Genomic DNA, 24341 nt, shown 5'->3' with positions numbered 1-24341 from the left:
AGTTAGTCAAGAGGATTAGATGACTCCCAAAGGGAACACGGGCACATAAAGCTCCATTCTGAACACCACACAAGTGTGAGAGATGAAAAATGCAAATCGTTTCCTAATTACCCACGGCTTAGTAAAATGCACCCTCCAATTAACTGCAATTAGACTCAGTGTAAATTTCATGACAAAGGGGCTGAAAATGATATGCTAATTATAGCATTTTCCCAGTCACAAGCTGAGGAAAATGCAGCTTCTTCTCTTTAGGTAAATACTACAGCAAAATGCTCCAGAATTACAGTACTCCTCTTAAGTTCCAGTCTATATATTTGTACTTCACATCCAATAACCTGATAGATATGATGACTGGGAAGATTTTAACAAGTGCCTTAATGTATTATTGCACAATAATTAACAATTGGAAAGACAGTGTTATAAATATAATGCATTGACTATGTTACATCAAACAGAATCGTAGTAATGAAGATATCCAGTTTGTCTTCTTTATATGTCATTATCACTGCATTTTAGAGGTGAATATTGAATAACATAACACATGTAAGGAAGAATTACTTCTTGAAAACTAACCAAACCCATTCTTCATGTTGTGCTGCAACCACACGGCAAAAACTAATGAAAAACAAACTCAGGGTCAACAAAGGACGGGACGATCTCAGTCCTCACAGATAGACCCATAGTAGTACAATTTATAATACTGAAATATGAGTAATACTGAAGAATATTGAAAGCATAACTTAATATTCAGTAACGAGTATTAATAAGAATAAAGTGAGATTAGTTCATGCACAAAATAAATGTGCATTCTATAAAGAGTTATACTAAGTGTTAGAAATGTTAGAAATAGTGATACTAGCTCAATGTACAGACTGAGGAAGTCTCTCAGCTTGCACGATAGCCGGATGATTACCTCTGTGAGGAGAGTGAAGGCCCCGATGAAGATTACATTGTAACTCCAGCTGTCACTCACTCCAGTAGTGCTCCCTTAATCCCAGTTTCTAATCCTCTGTTCTCCATCTATGTAACTTCAGATGTATACATGACAGGTCAATCTAGCAAAGCTGTCACATGCTCATGAAGCACGACCGAGCACATCATGACATTATTATTTATTTGCATGAATTATCTTGCAATTGTAAAATACCAGGATTTTTTTCAAATTGCACAATTTATTTCAATGCTTAAAATATTCTTGCAAAATGCAAAAAACTAAATTTATCAAATTCATTAAGGCAAAATCCATTTAAAAAAAACTTTTTTCAATCAAAACAAAAGTATGAAACATTTTGTGCTCATACTAGAGCACGATGCAGGGATTTAGGTGGCATGGGTTGGGTACTTTAGCTACCTTTCTATGTACAGTACAATACTGATTAAAACAGAATATCAGCCATTGATGAGCATCTCTTCACCCTTCTTCAGTTATGGCCCAAGAGCAAAGAGCGTGGTTCAAGCTGCACAGACTGGGTAGAGCACCACTATTAAAATACTGTGTAATAAATCTTAACATCAAAGCCGTGTTTCAAATTACAGGTTTCTGAATCTTTTGATTGAAGTAGTTTTGCAATAGCGTCCACGTCACAGTAATGACCACAGGCAAACCAGTTGCTGGTTCAGTTCATTCTCGACACTTTCACCATAATGTTCATGAAGAATGTCTCTTCTTCACACTTTGGTTGAAAACAAATCCATATGTCATGGATCTTTAAGAATCGTCACCCCCAATCACACTAAAGACTCACAATCCAGAGAGACCTTATCATTCACGAGGACTCATTACAGTACTTTCCTAAACAAAAAGGCTAAGTGCTCAAAAAATTTAACAGAATAACTGGATATCCATCCTTTTCTCATGGTAGTCAATATTTAAACCACATGGTACATTTGTGCAAACATTTAGAATACTCTGATCAGGTTTTGGCATTATACTAGGAAAAACATTGCTGCGTTGGAACCATTAGTAAATAACCAGAATTAATCCTAAACAACCCGTCAAAGAACTCAGATGCTTTAACCTAGAAAAAATTGTAGAATTTTTATTACTGTGCTCAAAATCATAAAGGTACTGTAAGTAACCTAAACCACTACTTAAATGCAAAATAGGACAATAAACATGGAGAACACAAACAGCAATTTAATGGACTAAAAATAATAGATATTTCAATTTAAGAGATATTTAACAGAATGCTTTGATACAAAAAAGTGTGTAATTTAATTATAATAAGTTACGACAGTGTTTTACAATGCACTCTTAAGACCTCCTTTAGAATTCTGTGTTCAGTTTTGAATATTCCAGCCTAACAAGGAGTTAAAAAAAAGCAACAACAATTCCTGGTCTTGGGGAATTGTCACCTACAACCAGGTTAAAGGAACTAAGTCTCTGCAGTCTAGAACGGAGTAGAGATTATTTTGATCCAAAGTATAAAACCCTACAGGGTATAGACAAGTTTGACCCAGGGAACAATCAAAAGTGAAACAAGAGCAGGGGGTCATGAGTGAAAAAGAAACTCATAAGGAATAGAAAACACTTCTTTACAGGAACAGTTGTAGGTGTTTGAAACAGGCTCCCCAGCTAGGCGTTTGAGGCCCAAGCTCTGGATGACGTTAGATTCACTAGAGTACCAACTTAGACAGATAAGTCACATGGCCTCTTCTCGTGTGCAATGATATTCTTAGACGTGGTTGTTTGAAACAACCTACCTATGTTCTACGCACTAATTCAATGGGACTGTGCAATAAGCACCATAATGAGATTACTGGATCAATAAGCCCAAACCCGCCAGATAAGCAAGGTAGTCTTAATGACCTGCTCTTGTTTGTAATTTTCTTATGATCTTACCTTCCTGGAGAATTCTATTGCCTCTCTCCCTTAAAGCACAATCCTCATACGTGCCTTAAGATTTGTTCATAAGAGAATGACATTGTCTAGGAACACATGATTGTGTTTAAATTTAATATGAGCATGTGAATACATACATCTCACACTCACAATATGGTAATTACCTAGGTGTTGCACCCCACACTGATATTAATTTGTTTGATTAATCAAATTGATTTTCACAAGCTTTTTAAACAATTTTTAAAAACATTTTTTATATAAAAGGAGAACAAAAAAAGCAAAAATAGAGAATTTATATTTTTTTCTCTGGTCACAGACAGATATAAAAACATGAAACTCTTCTATAAAGAAATTAAATGTCTTAAACCTCTGGAGTAAAAGGAAATACTTGAAATGCTTCGTTAAATGAAGTGACCTCTGTAGCTGCTTTCAAATGAAATGTTGCAAAACTAGCAATGACTAGTTTAAAAAAAACAAATGTAAAAATCATTTTCAACCATATTTCCTTTTGATATTAAGATTTATCAACAATACTCAGCTCAACATCTTTGGGTTTCTTGTTAGTCTTCAAACTGGAATATATTTAACTGTATATTGATAAACAAGCCTTAAGTAAAACAAAGTACTGTATTTGTTTAAAATAAAGAGTGAACAACTCTGAGGAAGTATGTGTTCCTCCATCTCTGGGCAATTTATTTCATATTTCCTTTTCTGCTTCCATTGCAAAAGAAAGCGCTGTATTCCAAAGATAAAGGAGATTTTTGGCAAATGGTGAAAGTGAAGAAATAGATGACCTGCTCGGCCACTGTGTAATTACAGTGGCTAGGATTGTAACAATCTATCACATGAAGGAGGATGACACCACGCTAAGGGGTTAGTCAAAGGAGATAGCCTTTGACTAACTACTGGACCCTGACAATCGATACTCCCCAGATATTGCATGCTCAAAAAAAAAAACAATTGAACCCTTAAAAACTTCCAAAATAGCTTTCACACTCAGATATTGATCAGAACGTTATCATGACCTTGCTCTGCCAAGGCCTTACTTTCTTAAAGGTATATAAAACTCATAAATCTGTAACCGAAACACAGAAGCCCATGCACTAAACAATGCAGTGGGTCCACATTGAACTATTCTCTTTGAATACTTTGCACTGTGGTATCCCGGTAGCCACAGCTGCAGCACTTCTACAGTTACAAAAACTGAGAAACTAAAACAAAAGGAACAGCGAAATGAATTCTCGATCATTTAGTAGGGAACTCAGAGCACTTTCTGATTTTGCTACAGTAAAATGCTATCCTATATGAGAACAAAAGAAAGGTTACAAAAGAGAGCAGGCAATTTGGGCCAATTTAGTTCGTTTGGTGTCTAGTAACTAATTGATCTGAGGATCTCAGCCAGTCATGTCTTGAAAGAAGCCAGGATATCAGCTTCGACTAAGATATACACATCGTGGGAGGGGAATAAAGTTTAAGGAGGTTTACGTTATCAAGTCCATCAATTACAGGCGCTTGGAAATTATCATTAAGATTTTAATTAAGATCTATAAAATGGTGATGATACAGCTTTCGAAACAAATACAGAGACGCTAATCTTTTTTTCTTCAGCGGCACACTCTGCTGAGGAATCCTTGAAAAAGGATTTAAAGCAATATAAATTACAGCAACATATGGAAAGCTTCAGCTGCTCAAGACTCTTTAATATGTCCCAGTTTGACACTTTGTTGGTATTCCTTACAATCTTAGTAACTGTGTTGTTTATACTTCTAAAGGTAAATGTTTTCATTAAAGGAGTTTCTTATGAAATTCTGTAACCCCCTGTACTGTATAAAGGCACATTAGCATTCTTTTTTATATCAATTATGTAATGCTCTCCTGTCAAACTTTTCATGCTCCCTCGAGATTTAATAATGTCCTTTTTTAGATGTCGCCCTTTGTTTAAGAGACGCTGCAAATGATGAATGCCTTAAAGATTTTGCTTTAAAACTGTTTAAAGCACAGTACTTGAAATTCCTCCTATGCTGGCAGACACATTTAAAACCAAATGCTGCAAAGAGAACAAATAAACGCATATATCCCTTCTTACCCAGAGTTCATATTTGTTTACAAAGGATTAAAATAGATTAATAATAGGACTACTTTATGGAATCAAACTCTAGCTAGCTAATTGATTCTTCTAATATTCCAGACCCACGTTTAACAAAACAACAATTAGTTAACTTCAGAACCAAACCTAAGAAGGATGAATAGACAGCTTATATCTACAGATGTCTCAGTTCTGTTTAGGGCAAGAACAAATGCAATTTTGCTGCCTCACTTTGTGAATTGTTTAGAGATGTTTATAAGCAAACCAAGGAATGTAATACTGCACTATCATTACAATTCAAGTATGCTTGTGAAAACAAGAAACAACACCCAGATAAATGTCTATGAAACAGAAAAAAATTCTTTCAGTTTAAAAGTTCAGATCCCTTTAGAAGACTGACTTTCAAAAAGTGCTGACAATACAAGACAGAAAATGTCAATTAAAATTAAATTTAAAATAAAGCAGTGAATTTTTCTTGGAGCTGGGGACATGCACAGTCCAGGGGTGATAACATCTTCCTCAACCTTGGTCTGACTGGAAAGGTGCTGTCTTTGTTGATGGAAAAAGAATATAAACATTACAAGCAAATGGTAAACAATCACTCCTCAAGGGTTTTGAATGCCTGACAATTTTGTCTGGATTATGAAGTCTTGATGATATTCATAAAAAAGGAGGATCTCCATCCTCAAATTAAGGTAAGTCTGGTCTGGTGACAGACATTTACCCTTAAGTACATCAGATACCTATCAAAACTATGCAAGTATATAAAACAAACCAGGTTAGAATTCTAGGATAACAGGGGGATATTAAATATTTAAGTTGATAAGAAAAGGAAAATCTTCATATTGTTGGTATTTATTTTCACATATCTTAGACCCTTGAATCTATAACTAATTGCACTGTTAGTTTAAACATTTGCATTTGGAAATATACGGTATGTGGGGTATCATTTTCTCAGGGTACATCTATTTTTGTCTGTGAACCTGAATTGTGAAACAAAATACATTCATATAGGATTTTTGGCAGACCTAGAATGTTTGTTATACCATGACATTTGTACATTTGTAAACATCTGGTTCATACACAAAAACATATTCAGCTAATGTTTCTTTGTTTTGCCTTTCTTGCTTTGCAGAAATGAACTAAAGGCTAAATGGAAGAGTCTGTTTCAACTCAGCATCGGAGTTCTTTGTTCAAGTGCCCAGGGTTAAAAACATTTGTTTTCCAGAATTAAAAGTCTAATCTTATTAAACATCTGCATATTTTAGTGTATACAAAATGTTCGCAGAACTAATTCCATTGTGAACATTCACAGGTATTGTGGCATTTTACCACCTTCTAAACTCCTGGTTTTCTTTTAACAGATACTGTAAGTATTTTCAGTTCATTTTTCTAATCACCTCAAATTCTAGTTTGCTTTCTGGCTGTACTTGAAACTTTGAGAGCAATCTTCAACCAAATGCATCTTTACTTATGACACCAAAAATACGAGCAGTTTAATAACTTGTTTATGCAAGCAACAAATTAAGTGTTAAATTCCTATTAAAGGTCTTATGTACGCCAAGAAACAAAACATTAAATACAACACAAACTGGTAGTTTACAATGGTTAACCCTTTTTTGATGCTCATAAGATTTTTAGGAATAAATCACCTTTTGCAATAAGCACTATTCTTTTTGAGTGTAACTGTGGAAAAATGCAAAATCACAGGAAAAGGTTGTTATTAATCATTTAATCAATAAAATGCTTTGCAAGAAAAGCTTTATACATTTTAATTTAAATCAATGGAAGATAAGCTAGGTCACCATATTTCTACAAATTTCAGAACTAGCCAAATGAGATACATTTGACAAATTCATTTGTGTATCTCACCTAGTCTCTTGCAGTACCCTTTGTAGTACTTTCTGTGTCTGGGAGAAATTCACTGAGTCTTAATTTTTTCTTATTTTTCCAGACCGAATGATGAAGGAAAATGTATTAGAAATGATTAAACTCAAACACTCAAATTACTTAATTCACAAAGTTAAAGTTTTGTGTTTTGATGAAGGTGCTTTTTAAATTTTTTACTCCAGTTAAAAGAGATATTCTTCATTTTCAGTTCTTGAGACACCAAAGCTCTTCAATGAGATCTGGTTACATACTCCACAAGCACTTAAACACCACTGAAAGTAAGGAACCTACAAAAGACCTGAACCTGGCAAGACAGAAAAGATATTACAAAGGCAAAAAAGACTATTCAACCAATAAAAATATCAATAAAATTCTTCCAGTACTACAACTGCAAAGAAACAATAAAAGTGTCCATGAAATAATGGAGTAGTCCAGAAGGAAGAAAAGAAATAGGAAATGTATTGAGCTTCATTTTGCAAAGGTTCTCACTAAATTAAGAAAAACCCTGCTCAATATTTAATAAATTCTCCAGTGCACAGACTGAACTCATTGTACAAGGGCTCTGAGACCCTCCTGAAACAAAAATGATACAAGCAGTGTTTTTGTTAAAGTCGTGGGATACTGGAATGAATTGATCCACCAGAGCTGTAAAGGAGATTTGTGGGGTTTCTTATAGAAAAGGCTGAATAAGATCCTCACATCATTAAACAAATATTACTCAACATTGTTCTGAATAGCTTCTCATTGTATCTTTTCTTATGCTCTTATTCATTTCACCCGTTTAAAAAAAATGAGCAAACAATAATATGCGTCATCCTAAATATCTGATGATTTTATTGCTATTTGTATCAATGAAAAAAAACTTTGCCTCATTCTTTTTCTCAAGTTCTTAATGAAATATTGGACTTAATACAATATTGGTCTGGCTTTTATACAGTATAATGAAGCAACTAAAAGAATGTGCTTGACAATATCAACTTATTATATGTCTACAGAACACGTAAGTGACTGCCAAGGGAAACCTAGATTAGGAAACCTTTTAGATGCGACTCTGGTGATGTTTATTCATCGAATAATACTTGTTACAGGAGACTGATCTTTAGATAAGGTAGTGACTCTTTTACTTGATGAAGCAACCCAGAGACCATTTATTATGTAATACACAATAAATACAATGCTAGGAAAAACCTGTTCTGAGTATCTAACCTGTAAATGTATCCAATTAATGTTAAAGTAAACAGACCCTGCTCCAGCAACCTTTATAGAAAGAGTTCAACAAATCCAATTTAACTGAGCATGTCTAAAATTAGGCAGAATACTTTTTTTCTATCTATATGGTCCCTATAATTCACAATAGACCTTCTCCTTGTACAATCATTGATCTCCCTTAGTAAAACATACTGTACAACTCCATTGGCTGCCCGTCTCAAAAGGCTTATCTTCCACTGCACCTAAAAACAGTAATGTGTATAAATGTTTAGAAGCCAGTTGTAGTAAAATATATATTCATGCCACACGTAAGCAAATTCTCAGAACAGACGTAAAATCTGGTGACATTAGCTAGGTATCAGAAACACAATCAAAAACACTCCTGAGACAGGGGAGTGTAACAACTTTGAAAAGAAAGCACACTATGCAGCACTTTCATCATCACTTTAAGTTGTTACATAACATTTTCAGCACAAATAATATCCATGTAGAACAACAAAACATTTTTAACAAAAACAAAATTTCCCCACAGGTGAAATTTCTGGAGATTACTACACATGGAAAAGTAAATGCAGAGCCTTCAAGATTAATTTAAAAATTCTTAATGAAATAAGCCAAAAGTTATAAACTGGATAATGCATCTTGCTTAAAATATTTTTTTAAATGTTATACAGTAATCACGGTAGAATTGCACAGAGCAGAGGTAAAGTTGTAAAAAATTAACCGAATTCCAAAAAACACTAGGGTCACATTTATTCACACCTCTAAGATATCCTTTAAATAAAATCCAACAAAAACAAACTTACAATAACATTCTGCTTTTTGCAAGTGCAATGCAAGCCGAAGGATTTATTTAGTGGCCTACAAAGGTTTCCCATTTCCCTGGGGTATAAAAGGAGGTAACACACAGAAGACATTCAGTAGTAGCATACATCATGGTTAAGGTCAGAGAGCTCTCCAAACACAGCAAGAAAATGGACATTGACAAGTTAGGGATGGCTATAAAAGAATTCACAAAATACAATTTACCAATTTTCACCGCAGTGTCCATTATTCAAAAAACGTAATGCTACTGCATTTCTTAACAACTTTGCCAGGAAGAAGCAGTGAGTGGGTCTTTCCACTACAGGCCGTGAGACAATCTATTTTGGAGGCAACAAAACCAACAACTCAAAAATAGAAAATGATGAAAATCACCATTTGGAGTTGGCAGCATGAATGCAGTATTCATGGCCAGGTAGCAAGATAAAAGCTCGAACCATAAAAGTTCATTTAAACTACATCTGAGTGACAACAGAGCCATGTCTCATAGTCTTATAAAATGAAAATTAAGCTTTTAGATCATGTTCATAGTATTATCCTTGATGTAAAAAAGATGACACTCATGTTGAGAATGAATTCACGCCCACTGTGAGATTTGGGAAAATTCTGTCACCGTTGGATATTCATTCCAAGAAGATCAAGCATGGCGAAAAACAGAATTTCCAGCAGGGCAACATTCCAAATTACCAAAGAAATGATTAATTGCACACAAAATAAATGTTCTTTACTGCTACCTCAATTTCCAGCCTTAATCCAATTGAATATTTGAGGTTCAAATTCACAAAAGTGATTCACAAAAGAAAACCAAAGGGTCTGAAGAAGCTAGAACAAACTACTGTATACCTAGAGAAACTGTCAAAATATCCCCCCTGAAGTGCCAGGACACAAATCTAAACCAATAGGTTTGTTGGTAATCAAACTGATACATTTGAAGTAGGTTCAACTGCAAACATTTTCTTTTCTTGTTTCTTTTTCCAGTATTAATATACAGTAATTATGAGCTTGGAGCCAGATCCTTTGTTCCCATAGTGGAAAACAAAATTTAATTTCCATCTTGAGGGTGCAGAGAGTAGGTTTCAAAAGGCAGGTAATGACAAACAGTTTGGTGCATCTTGGCTGTATGTAGAATATCTAGACATAACCAAGAAGTAAGCAACAAAGGCCATTAAGAACCTTTATCGCATCAAGACAAGTTTTGATCTTAAAGTCTAGTTTGTATTTGTGAAGACTGACAAATGTATAGTCACAAATACTTCAATTTAGGCACATTTGTTATTATCCTAAGCCTTAAAAAATAATAACACTTGTTATTATTCATCAGAAGCACTGACCCTGAAAATTAAGAAATCTTTAAAAAGATCTTAAAAACTCAGCTTTCCTACTATGCTTTACACTTGCTCTGGTTTCATGTTTAGAAAACACTTGATATTAAAATTTAAAAATCCTTACATAGTCATTCAGTAGGAGAAGCACAACATTTAACAAAAATGGTTTTCAAAGACATAAAACTATTAAGCAGCCTCCTAAATACTGATATTTTTCCTTAAAACTGTTGTTTTAATTTTCCCAATATTTGGAATCAACGAAGTCTGGGTAGAAATGCAGATAAGGGGTGGACGTGTGAAACGAACTGTACATTTAAGTACTGAAAATTCAGTCCAAGTCTTTCATTTTTTTTGCTTCTAAAATGACATACTACAAGATAAAATAGTAATGCTAATATTGATAGTTTGTCCATTATGGGTCAGCTAACTGTCCACTGGAACAGTTACAAAGCTGTTAGTTTCGATTTCACAAGGCCAATCAATATGGAGGCATACTGTTTCAATTTTGCCAGCATTGATTTTTTTTATAACACCACAACCTCAGAGCATTCATCTTTCTGAAAGAAGGAAGATTTGATTTACTGAAGAAAAATTGGAGAGCGCATCACAAAGATTTTTCAGGCAAGCCTGTGACACACAAAAAGATGAATGCCCCTCCGGCTGGGAAGCCTCTAGCCTAAGGGCATCCATTAGAACACACTGAAGCTGCCGAAAATGAGCTGCTTAAAGGGAGAGGGAGGGGGTGCAGGACTGCACTTAAAAGCACAACAGTCTCTTATGACATGACTGGGGATTGCAATATTGAAATCCCACTACAGAAAGAAGTGTGGTAAAAAAAAAAACTCTCCATTTGCGTTACATCTTGTCATTATTTTACACTCGCAGCATTGCGTGTTGATACCCTGTTTTCCCCCTTGACAAGTTAGGAGCCACCTTTCTTAATACTGAGAGTGAATTTCCATGGTACATTAGTCAGCCTATTAGAATGCAATGAAGGACGATATGAGGAAAGGGGAGTGTGTCCTCGGAGACTTCAATCCAGCACTCTCCATCATCTCTCCTCATCTTTCTTACATTCAGCCACTTTACCAGGTGTCATATACATGAAAGATGATTTGTCTCCTGACCCAAATAAACACAATGCCTGCTCTGCAGTGTATGTATTCACCCCCCCAAAAAAAAAATTACTTCTGCCACTCGGCTCATTTGTGGACACGTTCTTTACTATTCGTTTTTTTTTTGATCAGATAATTTTTGTTTTCACCTGAGCCTCAACTCTAGGTGACAGTAATGTATGGAAGAACAGGTACTCATGGCTGTCCCTGGCATTTCCTCCAATCATGCAGCATTTGGAAAAAGGCAGTGACAGTAAAGGGCATGCTGTTATCAGAGGACTGCGAGAGGAAATGTTTCCTTTGTTTGCCAGAAAGAACCCCCAGGACTTTTTACAATCCAATGGAAAGGATAGAGAGGAAAAAAATAAAAAAGCACCTAACACCTCAACTCTCTGGAGGCAAAAGCTGGTGTAAGCTGGATATTAAGACACAAATTGCATTCAGGCAGGTCACTGGATGTCAAAAGATATTAGATGCCTGCTGTGAGGAAACAACAATTCCCATCAGCTTCTGAGAAAATAATATTTTCATTTTCAGATTTTATTGAATGGAAACTTTGGGGAATATGTCTTTATGAAACGCTACAAGGGCTTGCAAATTTTACACCTTCACAAAAGGTCGTAATCATTGCGCTGATGTCCTTGCAGTCGCAGATTTCATTTTTGTCTGATGAAAAAAAATTGGATTTGTGTGTGTGCTTTTCTCTCTGTCTCTTAACTCCCAGTCTCTCCCCTCCTCTCTTCCTCCCTTGTTTGCAGTTATGTTGCAGTACCAGATGTTTCTCAAATGCCACATGCTGGGGCTCCATTGCTGAATGCAGCACCTGACCTTCTCAGTAATTGACGAAAAATATTGATGTAATGGCACAGGTCTGATTGTGATTTATTAAAACCACTGCCGATCCCAGGCTGTCTGCCAGCATTGGAGCCCGCTGATCGCATGGCATTAGGAAAGCCATCAATATCAAAACAAAATAAATGACATTAATGGGAAAGTATTGGAGCTTTAGAGCTAGGTCTCACAGCAAATTACATGGCCTTGTGCAAGTGCATAAGGACGAAAAAAGGGGAAAATACCTCTAAAAATACCACAAACCAAATAACTAAATCTCAAGAGATTAAATGTAGCATAACAAGGTAAAAGGGCTCTAAGGAGTCTGCTTTCATGATAACTGCTCCAATGAGCATACTTCATTTAGAAAAATGTTTTGGGGTTTAACTGCAGGTTTAGCAAAATGAATATTATTCAAGGTGGTTAAAAGGAAAAAAATACTGTTAGCCCAGAAAAGGTCTAGGACTTATTTGAATGCATCAGACTACCACAAAGGCTTCGTACATTGCCATTGTACATCTCAAACTAGATGCTAATATCAGAACATATAGCATAATAAATATAGACTTACTACAATTACCAGAACAAACACAGACTAATTCTGCAAGACCATGGCCACTTGGCATGTGCCACTTGGCAGTGCAAACACTGTTCAAAACAGTGTTTCTTACAACGTTTAAACTGCGTCACCTCATGTCACCCAAAGGGGGGGCACTCCTCAATAACACCAACAGTCTAATAGTCACCCGTGTTCCCTTATACATTTGCAAACAAAACACATTAGAGACACTCGTGTGCAAAAGGTCTTCTGCTGGCAGGAATTTGATTAGGCCAGTAATTAAACTTGTTATAAAAATAATCACATTTCATGTCCCCGCAGAATAGAAACCAGCCACAAACGAGAAAGCAGTTGAGAGAATTAACCTTTTTTGAATAAAGGGAGCTTGCTGTTTGATGAGTGTTGTGTTCCTGATAACCCCACTAGTATATACCGAGTCACTTGAACTTCGTTTCAAGCAGCCAGTGATAGTGCAATACCATTCGACATACAATTATATCATGAGACAGATTAAAAAGTAACATTATTGCTTTCAATAATCATCAGTTGTGTTCAGAATAATGTGAAAAAAACAAGTTCAGCACTAAGATCTATAAAACATTGCCTACAGATTCTGAAAAATTTATAGCATACGATTTCACGATGTTCTTTATCATCAGAAAAGATGCCTGGAACCACATTTAACTATTTAAACTGTAAAACGTACCATCAGTCAAAACATCACACAGATACAAATGGAAACAAAACAAACAGGAAAGCTGAAATAACAGGAACATGCGCATAACAGGTAAGGTTGCTTTAATATTATATAAGGCACGTTGTGTGACATAAACTGGCAAAACCCCACAGCCTGCCTCTGGAACACAAGAGAAGAGTGCACGTTACCTGAGAGAGGAGTTTCCCCAGGCCCCGTGCTTGTCCGTCAGGATGTTGATGATCTTCTGGATCAGCTGGGTCGCTGTCACATGGTCCCGATATTTGGCTGCTCTTATTAAATGATCACACATCTTCTCTTCATCTCGCTTCTCTGCAGCATACTGGGCACACAGTGACTGTTAAAAAAAATACATACGAATATATCGGAATTCCCCAAAACAGAAAAGAGAGTGCAAAAGTTGCTGGAATCTTCTATTGTCCATATACAGCATACCCAAGCCTAAGTGTCTTTGAAGAAAACCTACCTAAACCTTCAGTGGTGTAATAGCTTTACCTTTGTAGTCCTCTAATTTCAAAAAGAGACATCACAGTACAAACTGCTTTATCACAATTTGTCCCCTTATGTTGTATACAATCACATACAAGGATGTATACAAGGCCGCATAGCATTAATATAATCGTAAGATCAGTGCATCATTTTGATCATGGAGTAATCAGTTTGTACACAAGGGGTTGCACTCCATGTGCAGAAATTCTAGACAGACTTCAAACTAATGTAATTGTGGGGTCAATGATGTGCTCTAGCCATAGTGATTAATAATACTGGATACACATTTTCTAATGGCCACAGGCTAAAAATGAGAAAACCCACAATGAGAATTATCGCAGAAGAACGAATGCTTAGCAAGGCAGGTTTCCTTCATGAAAAATCTGTCTACAGTATTTCTGAGTAAATCATTAAATGCAGAACAATGTGGGCTAATGCAGTAATTAGTAGAGCAATACAAGGCAAGCTATAGTTCTGTAAATACCTATTGTATGTGTATATAAAAAACATAAATGTATTTAAAAGATGACAGCATCTGGAGTGCAAAAATACAGTGTACAAATACAATTGTGGAAAAATATCAAACATTACATCTAAACACAATAAAGGTTTTCTCATCATAAGAGATGAGAAATTCTTATGAAAATTCTAAATCTGTGAACCCAGATAACTGAGGGAGGCTGAAAGTAACCAAACCAGGATCTTTGAGAAATGTGCATTTTGTCCAATCTAATTAGACCTCCTAGTACACTTACTTCTGTGGTCAAAACATAAAATTACTGGTAGATATTCAAAAAGCCAAATCCATACACTACAACACACTCAACACTGAAAACACATTATACCATATGCTAAGGAAAACTGTCCTGTAAGCAGAGGCAATTGTATCAACCAAATCACAAATGAAATACTCAATAGAATATGTATAATTATTAATATACACGGTGCATGTTTTCATCAAATGGAAATGGAAACTACAGATTAAGCTAAACTTTCAAACCTGACATTCATTTTTAACCTGAAATTGAAATGAAATGAGCATATAGACAGTACAACAACTATGTAAAGAAAAGGAAGATTATTTTGAATATGTTAAAACTCTGTGGCATCATAACTTTTCTTAAATTTTCATAATTCAATTTAGAATATAACTAAGCAATGGATTAAGACGTACAGTTTTCTTGTAAGAATACATAGAAATAGACATCTGTTCTCCAAAGTTAGCAGTAAACACTCCAAAGTGCTTTGTAATGGATCCTCCTCTCCAATTTGAGCAGCAACTTTTCATATCTGACAGAAAATCCATAGGTATAAATCACATTAGAAAGCTATTCTTTCCTAATTATCAATCTCTGTCTCTTTGTGGAACATTAAAGTCAAGTTTGACCTTAAAGCATGATAAAATGGAAATCAAACAAAAATATTTTATAGAAATACCAGTTGAACTTTAAACATTAACCCATTTAAAGATCTGCATCACCTCAGAAGACTGTCTGAGTGAATGTTGTTACCATTAATCTCCATCTCTATAGTCCACTCTGGCTAGAACACGAGACCAGTTTAACAAACAGATGCTAGACACTGGTTTTGTCTTTGGCTGGAAAACATTTAAATTAACACACTGATTTCTTGTACGCATGAACTTCAAGGGTTCTACTGCCGTCTACAGATTTATAAAACACCTTAGTTGGGAAAATCCTTCAGTCAACTAACCACAATGTATCACACTGCTGGAAACATTTTAGGCACACAGTGTTCCATATACAAAGTTATAAATTAACATGGTACATAAATTCTAGGTAGGGAGAGCAAGTATATAGGATGTAAGAAATCCAGAAAGCTTTTCTACTGAACACCAGAATTTGTAGTTGGACCAAAGATAAGCAGTGCAAGGAATATATTAACGTTTGTTATTCCACTAATACTCAATATACATGCAGTAAATATTGTACACTTGCAAAAATGTACTTTAAATTACAGCACACATTCACATGGTATTTTATAAACATTAATTGGATGTCCAGATTTTACAGACTTAAATTCTACTAATAAGTGCTTCATCCACCCACACAAATTATTAGCCATAAAACTCCAACACAATATAACGAGCTTTTATTAATGGACCAGTAACAAAGCTGAAACCTTAAGTGAAATACTTTACTTCTCTGAAAATAACATTCAAACAGCTACACAATGTGATCATGAATAATCTTGAGTTTGAAATGGAAGTGTCATCCTTCTCAATACCGATTTCTGAATAATGATGCAACGATTTCTATTAGAAGACAGTACTGTCCAATACATACTGTCCGGTGGATTTACTAGGCTTTGCCATCTTTTAAAGAATAAAGACAAAATCCTGAATTATAGGAGAGCTGTTGTAATTGTGAGACTTAATCCATTTTGGACTGACAGTGTAGATGAGATTTTGACAGACAAAAAATGACTTGGGATCATGTAGATTCAATAAATATGAAACAAACTTGATGCATTCAGAAAAATGCTACAAAAACTAGTGGATTCCAGTGATATGTCTAGCACAGTATAAGCATCACAGGCTTAAATATCAATAAGATTTTATTACATACTAGACAATTAATTACAAGTTCTTGACAAGTATTGGAAAAATATCTATACTTATATAAGGTGCAAGGTCTCTAGGGATTCAAAGCCCAGAAAACCATTTCTGTAGCTGATATCAGCTCTTAGCTGTTCAAAGTTTTGTCCAGTCTCCAGATGAGAATCCCTTTAAGAATCCAAGTAGGAAATATCATAGTAATTCAAATCCACATATTAAATTTTGCTGGCGAGCTTTCATAATGCAACCCATATACATGAAAATGAAACACATTTTTGCTCAAAACCTAGAAAGTTCTATTGCTTTTATTAAATACTTTGAACAGATCAAAATCAGATCTTTGAAACTATGAACACCCTTAACAAGAGGCTAGATTTTGATCAAAAGGCCTTTATGCTACTGCAAATGTCTTAGAGTTTGACTACCAGGCTTAAATTTGAGAGACAACTTTATTTGCACTTCAGTCTCTCTTTGGAACCATACTCTGCAAAGAATTGCAGCACTAGTGTTAGCAACAGTGGTTGGAACGGGTTCTGAGGTGTGGGTTCATTAACATTTGCTCGCAAAGCCATACATTTGCATTAAAAAAAAAACATCTTGGAGGCTATTTCTCAACACAATCCTCAGGGCATACAATTCTGCTGATTTTAAGGATAAGGATTCACTGTATTTTGAACAGTGTTCAGAATACACATCTGTAATTTATTTATTAACTGTTAAGAGAGACAGTAACCACACTGAAGGTAAAGAAAAAACACAATACACTCTTATAGTATACAGTATTTAAAGTTTTTTAACTTGATTTTTTTTAAATGGAGAACATACTGTATATAAGTCACTCCTAATTTAACTAGGCGAGTGTGGACAATATCTGTCAGGTACCACTGGCAGATACTGAAGGAGACATGGAAAGATTCCACAGCATGTCACATTGACCATAAAGGCATGCATTTTGTTAGTGAGGCTACACACGTAAAAAGTACATAAAATATGACAACTTTGTCTTAAGTGTTCAGTATGTAACTACTGCAAGCAACAGATTTATCTAATTTTTAGCCAATGTTCAACCACTCTTGTAATTATGTAAATTGTCAGTAAAGAGATATTATTAATAGTAATGCCTACAGTGCATGTATTGCTGATTTGCAAAATGCAATAATGGAAAACATGTGTGGTCATTTTGTGTAAAATATGGTTACTATGTACAAATGTAGAACACATTCCTTATGGAACAGAAAAAAATCAACATGTGCATGGAAAAAAAGCAATCGGAAAATAATATAAAAGTAAAGTTTATTGAGACAGAAACCTGGACATAATGATGACTATTTGATGATGTTTGCACATTTTTGCTGCACAGGGGTGTTGTCATATATGCACTTTTCTTCCTTCCTCTCCTGAGAAGTACTTGTGCTACTCCTGTGGATTGATCCATTCCTTCTAGCTTTATTTGAAAGATGCACTTGTGTTTCTTGCAGCAGTAGTAGTGTCTGTGTGTACTTCGAGATGCAGAGGATATATATGCTACCGTAATTTTTGTCACTCCTCCCTAAGTGAAACATCTAATTGCTTTAGGACATCTTATTGTCGCTCACCATTGTAGTGTAAACGGGGAACATTTAGCAGGAACAGAACAGAGGCTCATGATTAGCTAGTCCATTAAGTTAGTCAGTAAAGTTTGCCACCCATGCATGATCATTTCAGTTTTGCTTGACACTACTCCTAATCAAAGTCACTGTCCTTGCACAAGCCATTCCTGTCAAGACACGTTCGCATGTTTTTCTCCACATAAAGGTCTGGAGTGATAAATATGATGATCCAGGTAAATGTAAAACATAATAACATTTGCAGTTCACATCTTAATAGCTACGCAATACCTTACTCTAAAAAAGCCTAAAACAAAAGGTGTCATCTGAAGTGTTTGCCTTGCCTACCAGTGGGAAGAAACAGGTGAACACAGGTAATCAAAAGGGTGTTTCTAGTGATTTTCTAGTGAAAGTTAATTAACTTTCTGGTAAATCATTAGAACCATAATAAAGAATGATAGATATTCAACAGCCACAGAGCAAAACACATTAAAAAACAAGGAAGGAAGCAGACAAAAGAGGGGAGAAGGAAGACAAGGAAGACAGGGTGGAGGGGAAAGAGAAGGGATATCACCATCAATATCCTCTTCCTCAAAGCTCGAGCCATGAGGATTTTTTTGTGATCCGCCTTGAAGACCAGATTCCAGTTCAGTGACCTGACCATTATTCTAAAAAGTCTAATTGTATTTTAAAGAATCATTTTATTTTAGGAAATTCTGATTTCCTATATTGTGGAATCCTCAGACTAAAAATGTTCTCTCCTAGTTGGTGATATTAGAATAGGGATATTGACACACTTCACGTTTGCTGCTGTGGGAAGGGAGATTTAGTTCCACACAGGAGCTTTTATTAAGACACAGGGCTTTTCTCTTTTGGGCCAGTGAAGATGTTCATAGTAGTTTCAGATTACAGAGGAAAAACCTTTGGAGGTCCAGGTCTGTAAGATTTGTCCATATGTGTTACTGTGTAATGTTGAGCTATTGTATTATTATAAAGATCTCTTGTCCAAGATGACTCATTCATCTAATTGATTTATTATTCTATTACCATGTGCCTCACATTTCCCTATTGCTTTGGTTTAATTTTTGACCCCACTAATTTCTAACAATATGCAAGACAACAAAATAGATTCTCAACAATCACTAGGTAAGAATTGTAATCTATCTATTCATCATTAGAAAGCCACTTATTCGAGTGAAGTTGGTAGCCACCAAGACCCTATCCTGGAAGCATAAGATATTGGGTGATCTTTACACAGGTCTAAAGATGGAGCACCTATCCAGAAACTGGCAGCATGTGAATGAGCCTCTGGGGTGTTTGCACATCTTTCTAAGTTCAGGGGTTAAGAGGCATAATAAGCATATGAAAGGGATAAGGGCTCGACTGTTATACTGCTGACTAATGTTCCTCATTCTGCAGCAAATGTGCAGTAGAGCTAGTACCAAATATATCCTGCCTCCCGGATATCCACACTAAAAGACAAAGTGCGTTGCCCACTACAACAAAGCAGCTAAAGTGGGGCCCTCACAACGGTAATTCTAGCTGGGGAACTAAACTGTACAAATCTCTTTAAAATGCATGATTTGCACTTTTCTTGATAATGTCTTCCAAAGCTTGTCAACTACTGCCTATCCGTCTCTAATTTCTCAAGTCCTGGGGCACACAGTCTCGGAAGGTTTCATTTAAAAAAGAAATAGCACAAGACTGAAGTGTCCTTGTCATGTTTGAATCAATGCAAATTTATTGAATATAAGGATATTTGGGAAGGGGGACGGGATAAACAATGAGGATGCTGAATCGTGCAGTTTCAAAGATTCTTGCACTTGATCTTTGCCCTCAAGTTTAAAGCCAACATAAAATGCCATCAGGGGAATTCAGACAATGGCTCCTGGATAGAAAAGGGAAGACTAAGAAAAATGAAGGTTTAAAAGTACAATGGCGAACAAAAGTCACAGAATGACAATGTCTGACAGCCGCTTCAATTCTGAAATGATGCCCCTGTCACCCAACGCCTCCAAGTATTGATTTTCCTCTGCATGGAAAGAATCTAATCCAATGAAACAGATATAGCATCATCCCCTCGATAACAGCCATCAAGGTTAACACAGGCAGAACACTTATCAAAGTATCTCTTCTACTTCTTCTTGTTTTAATGGACTGGTCACAATGCGAGATGGCAGCTTCTTCATCTCCCCAAGCAGTATTCTTCCAAAATCACATTCATCTGTCCTATTAGTCCACATTGAGAATAAAATTCTACGTTGAAATGACTTCAAGGTCAAGCAAGTTGAAAATCAAATGTATTAAATTGTCATTTTACAACATGAGAAAAAAAGTGGAGCATACATCTTTCCATAAATAAGAAACCCTTTATTTTTTTCTTAAAACCTGCTTTGTTTTCTATTCAGCATAAAAACTGTATAACTCTGTGTAGAGCAAACTGTATGCATCATGTATACAGTCTAAACTACTAGAGAATCAGGAAATATATTAGGTAATGATTGCTCTGTATATCTATAACATTTTTTGTTCCAAAACTGAATAAAATGGGAAGTAGCGTAGTTATACAATCACTTGACAGCTGTCCTAAGTATGTTGAAAAATAAGTCACACTTCCTATAAGTGACCTTTTTTTAGCTTAATAAAAATTAACACTTCGGTCTTGTGTCATCACATCAATGCTTTCAAACTTATTTACAACACCGTCATGCATTATAAAGCACACAGATGTAATGTCATGATATTCACAGACTGAAGTGATGTTTCTGTACTGTACATAAATTACCAGGTTAACTTCAGCTAATATCGTATATAAAACACTGAACTTATTTTTCTTGAATATGAATTTGGGCACTTTACATGGATGACTTATTCAATTTAATTGCCACTTTAGCTGAAAAAAAAGCCAGTGCTGCATTTGCTGAGCCATCATTTTGACCACAGCACAATATATTTTAATCCTTTTCCCTTGATGCATTTCAACAAAGCAAATTACCCAGGGTACTAAAAATAAAGACACTGTTACAAAATATAAAGTGGGAAGAAAAGAAATAATCATACTTCTAGTCTCTACCTGACTGTCAAAAAATCCCAATAAAATGATGTATATTGTAAAGTCCTCTCCTTCTCCAGCTGTACCAAGGGACTTCATTACGCACGGGGAAGAAGGTAGGAGTGAGGTAAAAGCAAACTGGCTACAGCTTCTTTATGGCAGCAGTCACCACTAAAGCAGTCTCTGATCCTGACACAAGGGAACACGGAGAGCTCCTTACTCATCTAAACTTCTAAAACCCATACAATGAAACACAACCTTAAGAACTACGACCCCTTTATAAAAGTCTTTCAGAGTCAAATTGAGAAAAGCCTCTACACATCTCATTTCCAATAAGACTTCTATAAAACACTTTCTGATCTTAACATCAATGCCACTGGTGTCCAAGAACATTAGCCACATACTGTACATTTTCAGCACCCACTTCTTCCTCATACTCATAAAAAAATTGAAAAGTACTTGTAATTATTTGCCTTTTTCTTTACATAATTAAATTAATCACGGTGTATCTGCAAATCTGTGAAAATAATTAAGCATAAAGAATGGAATGCCATACTTTTGTTCCTAGGTAGGCCCTTGATGCTACAATTACATTCAACATGTCAACGTGTTCAGAGAAATCTCGTGCATGGTCTGAAGATAAAATGTCAGAAGTAAAGAACTAATATGGGATTGAACTTTTCTAAAATAATATTTCACTTATGAAACACTACGGTGTTTGTTTATTATTATTAATGGCACCAGCCTGTTAATAATATTTCCACAGTTAAACTGGGGTGTGACGACTGTAAGCAGCCTAACAAATTCAGTGGAGCCCATGATCAAGAAAGATGAATTAGAGGTTTGTGACATCACAGGCCACTACACGTCTGCTGCACTCTGTTTACTTATTAACTGATTGCATATTTTAACCCTATAAAACAGTATTTTATAACCATCATATGAAAATATGTCTTCCTTTGATCATAAACAAAGAAGTAAACAGCAACCGGATGGGTGGGAGCAGAAACCTGTTTTCAATGTGTTTTGGGATTCCTGAAGTACATACTGTATAACTTATTCCAAGGTCAACTTCCATTACATTAACTTGTCATGCTTCTTTAGGGCATTTCACTATCCCCTACAGTCTGAAGTGCAGTCTGAAGGGTAAATGCCCAGCTTGTGCAACGTTTCCGTCAGAGATCTTCTCTAGGGTTTGAGCTGACAAGTGCCAACATAGATTGAGCAGAAGCTGAATATAACTTTGAAATCCAGCTCAGTTTTAAGGGTATTTATTTGGAGTTAAACAAATTGCTGTTTTATGACTCTATGTCTGTTGCACAATTATGATTAGAGTTCTTGATTTGTCTTTCCATTTTCTCATATTATCATCACCAATGTATATTATAAGCACGGATATTGCATTTTCATATACAGTATTCAAAAGTACATTATAACGTATTTGCTTGTCTGTATTTTAACATCTATGTTCCCGTTAAGCAACACTACTACAGAAGTTACTCCTGCTGTGTAGTCTGAGTGACTGTCTTCACCATCAACCTCAAGTTTAAAACGAGTCTACAATGTATACAGTTATATATATATATCACCCTAGAAGACACAGGACAATGGTACTGAAAGCTAATTAGAGAAGTAACCACGTGCTTTCAAGAAAAGACAGAAAATCCTCTTTAATTAAAGTGCATTTTAACCAGATCAAAGAGTCTATGAAAAAGAAACGACCTAAACCTACGTCACTCTTCTGTATCAAAGCCTTGAAATCTGCCCTTGTGCCCTACAAACCACCACGTTTCACCCCTAATGAAGGCCAATGAAAGAAGAGTTCGATTTTTCCCCCTTTCTCTTTAAAAGCAGGTATCAAAGCAGATCACACAGTGCTACAGTGGAGCATCATCTGAAGATCTTTTTCACATTAAGGATCCTATTAGAAAGAAAACACTAAAAGGTAATTGAATTTCCCTCAGTTATCTTCATCTCTGTCAGCTCCTGCTATAATAACTTACTCTCAAGAGCAGAGATAACTCAATTCTGTCCGGCAAGCATATGTTATGAATCTCTAAAGCAAACTTGTCTAAATCATTCTGGTCTTCTATCAAGGTTTCTTGTGGATATGAACTCTGACAGGAGCAAACATAAATTTATTTTTATCTATTTAATAATTCACTTCCTAGTGTCTCGCATTTCACTGAAAGCATCCTTAGAAGTGTGCATTACAACAAATTCCATTACCCAAGCTAATGTTGAGGAAGGAAACTATTCAATCCTAGTACCACTAACTTTAACAGAGCACACAACCACATTTAGCTCTGATGCTTCACCTAAGTCTATAAATGGTTCTTCTATAGTCATTTTATGCCGATAGTTGCTTTTCAGGTTTGCAAATCTTCTGCAAGTGGCTCTTCCTATTAATGTCTTTTAAAAAGCTTAAATGAAACATTAATGAAATTATAAGAACAAAAAGTCTATAAAACATTTCAAAGTATGAGCTTACTCTAATAGACTCAAAATAGGTAAGTGTTTTGGGCCTTGGCTGATGTTTTTAAAAATAGCACAACTTCCTGTCATTAGGACAGGATTCAGCACATTTAGGAAATAATAATAATAAACTTTATTTTATATAGCACCTTTAAAGGTGGCTTCTCAAAGCGCATTACAGAATGACAACAACAATAAATAAAAAGAATACACAAGATAAAACACAATTACAATATATAGAGGAGACTGTGGATGGTGGTACTAAGAAAAGCAGAGGGGTGAAGAACAGAACCAGTAAAGTAAGGGCTTTTCTAAAAAATAAGGTTTTGAGTCTGGATTTGAAAGTTTAGAGAAGGTGACTCTCTGATATCCTTGGGGAGAGAGTTCCAGAGCTTGGGGGCATAACAGGAGAAGGCCCTGTCACCCATACAATGAAGACGGGCTTGGGGGACAGTAAGAAGAGTGAAGGTTACGGGGTGGGGAGTAGGGAGATAATAGTTCAGACAGGTACTGAGGTTCCAAGCCATGCAGAGCCTTAAAGGTGAGCATGAGGATTTTAAAGTCTACACGGAACTTGACCGGAAGCCAGTGCAAGGACTCCAGGATAAGAGTAATGTGATCATTTGCACTAGACCTGGTCAGGATTCTTCTGGCTGCTGAATTTTGGACATACTGCAGTTTGTTCAAAGTAGATTTAGATACCCCAGCGAGTAGAGCATTACAGTAGTCAATTCGAAAGAACACGAATGTGTTGATCAGCTTTTCAG

The 24341-nt window shown here is 35.7% G+C and overlaps 1 protein-coding gene across 8 annotated transcripts in view; it reads right to left on the bottom strand.

Moving 5' to 3' along the window:
* Positions 1 to 24341, bottom strand: part of lrba (LPS-responsive vesicle trafficking, beach and anchor containing) — a 283633-nt gene that overhangs the window by 140825 nt on the left and 118467 nt on the right. For all 8 annotated transcript variants that reach the window (XM_015344622.2, XM_069188464.1, XM_015344620.2 and 5 more), the window contains exon 36: positions 13565 to 13731. In XM_015344622.2, the coding sequence (XP_015200108.2) occupies positions 13565 to 13731 (167 nt within the window). The remainder of the gene's footprint in view (positions 1 to 13564; positions 13732 to 24341) is intronic.

Source organism: Lepisosteus oculatus, chromosome 1 (assembly GCF_040954835.1).
Source record: "Lepisosteus oculatus isolate fLepOcu1 chromosome 1, fLepOcu1.hap2, whole genome shotgun sequence".
Classification (NCBI taxonomy): Eukaryota; Metazoa; Chordata; class Actinopteri; order Semionotiformes; family Lepisosteidae; genus Lepisosteus; species Lepisosteus oculatus.
Note: the sequence above shows the minus strand (reverse complement) of the source record. Positions and strands in the feature narration are given on the sequence as shown.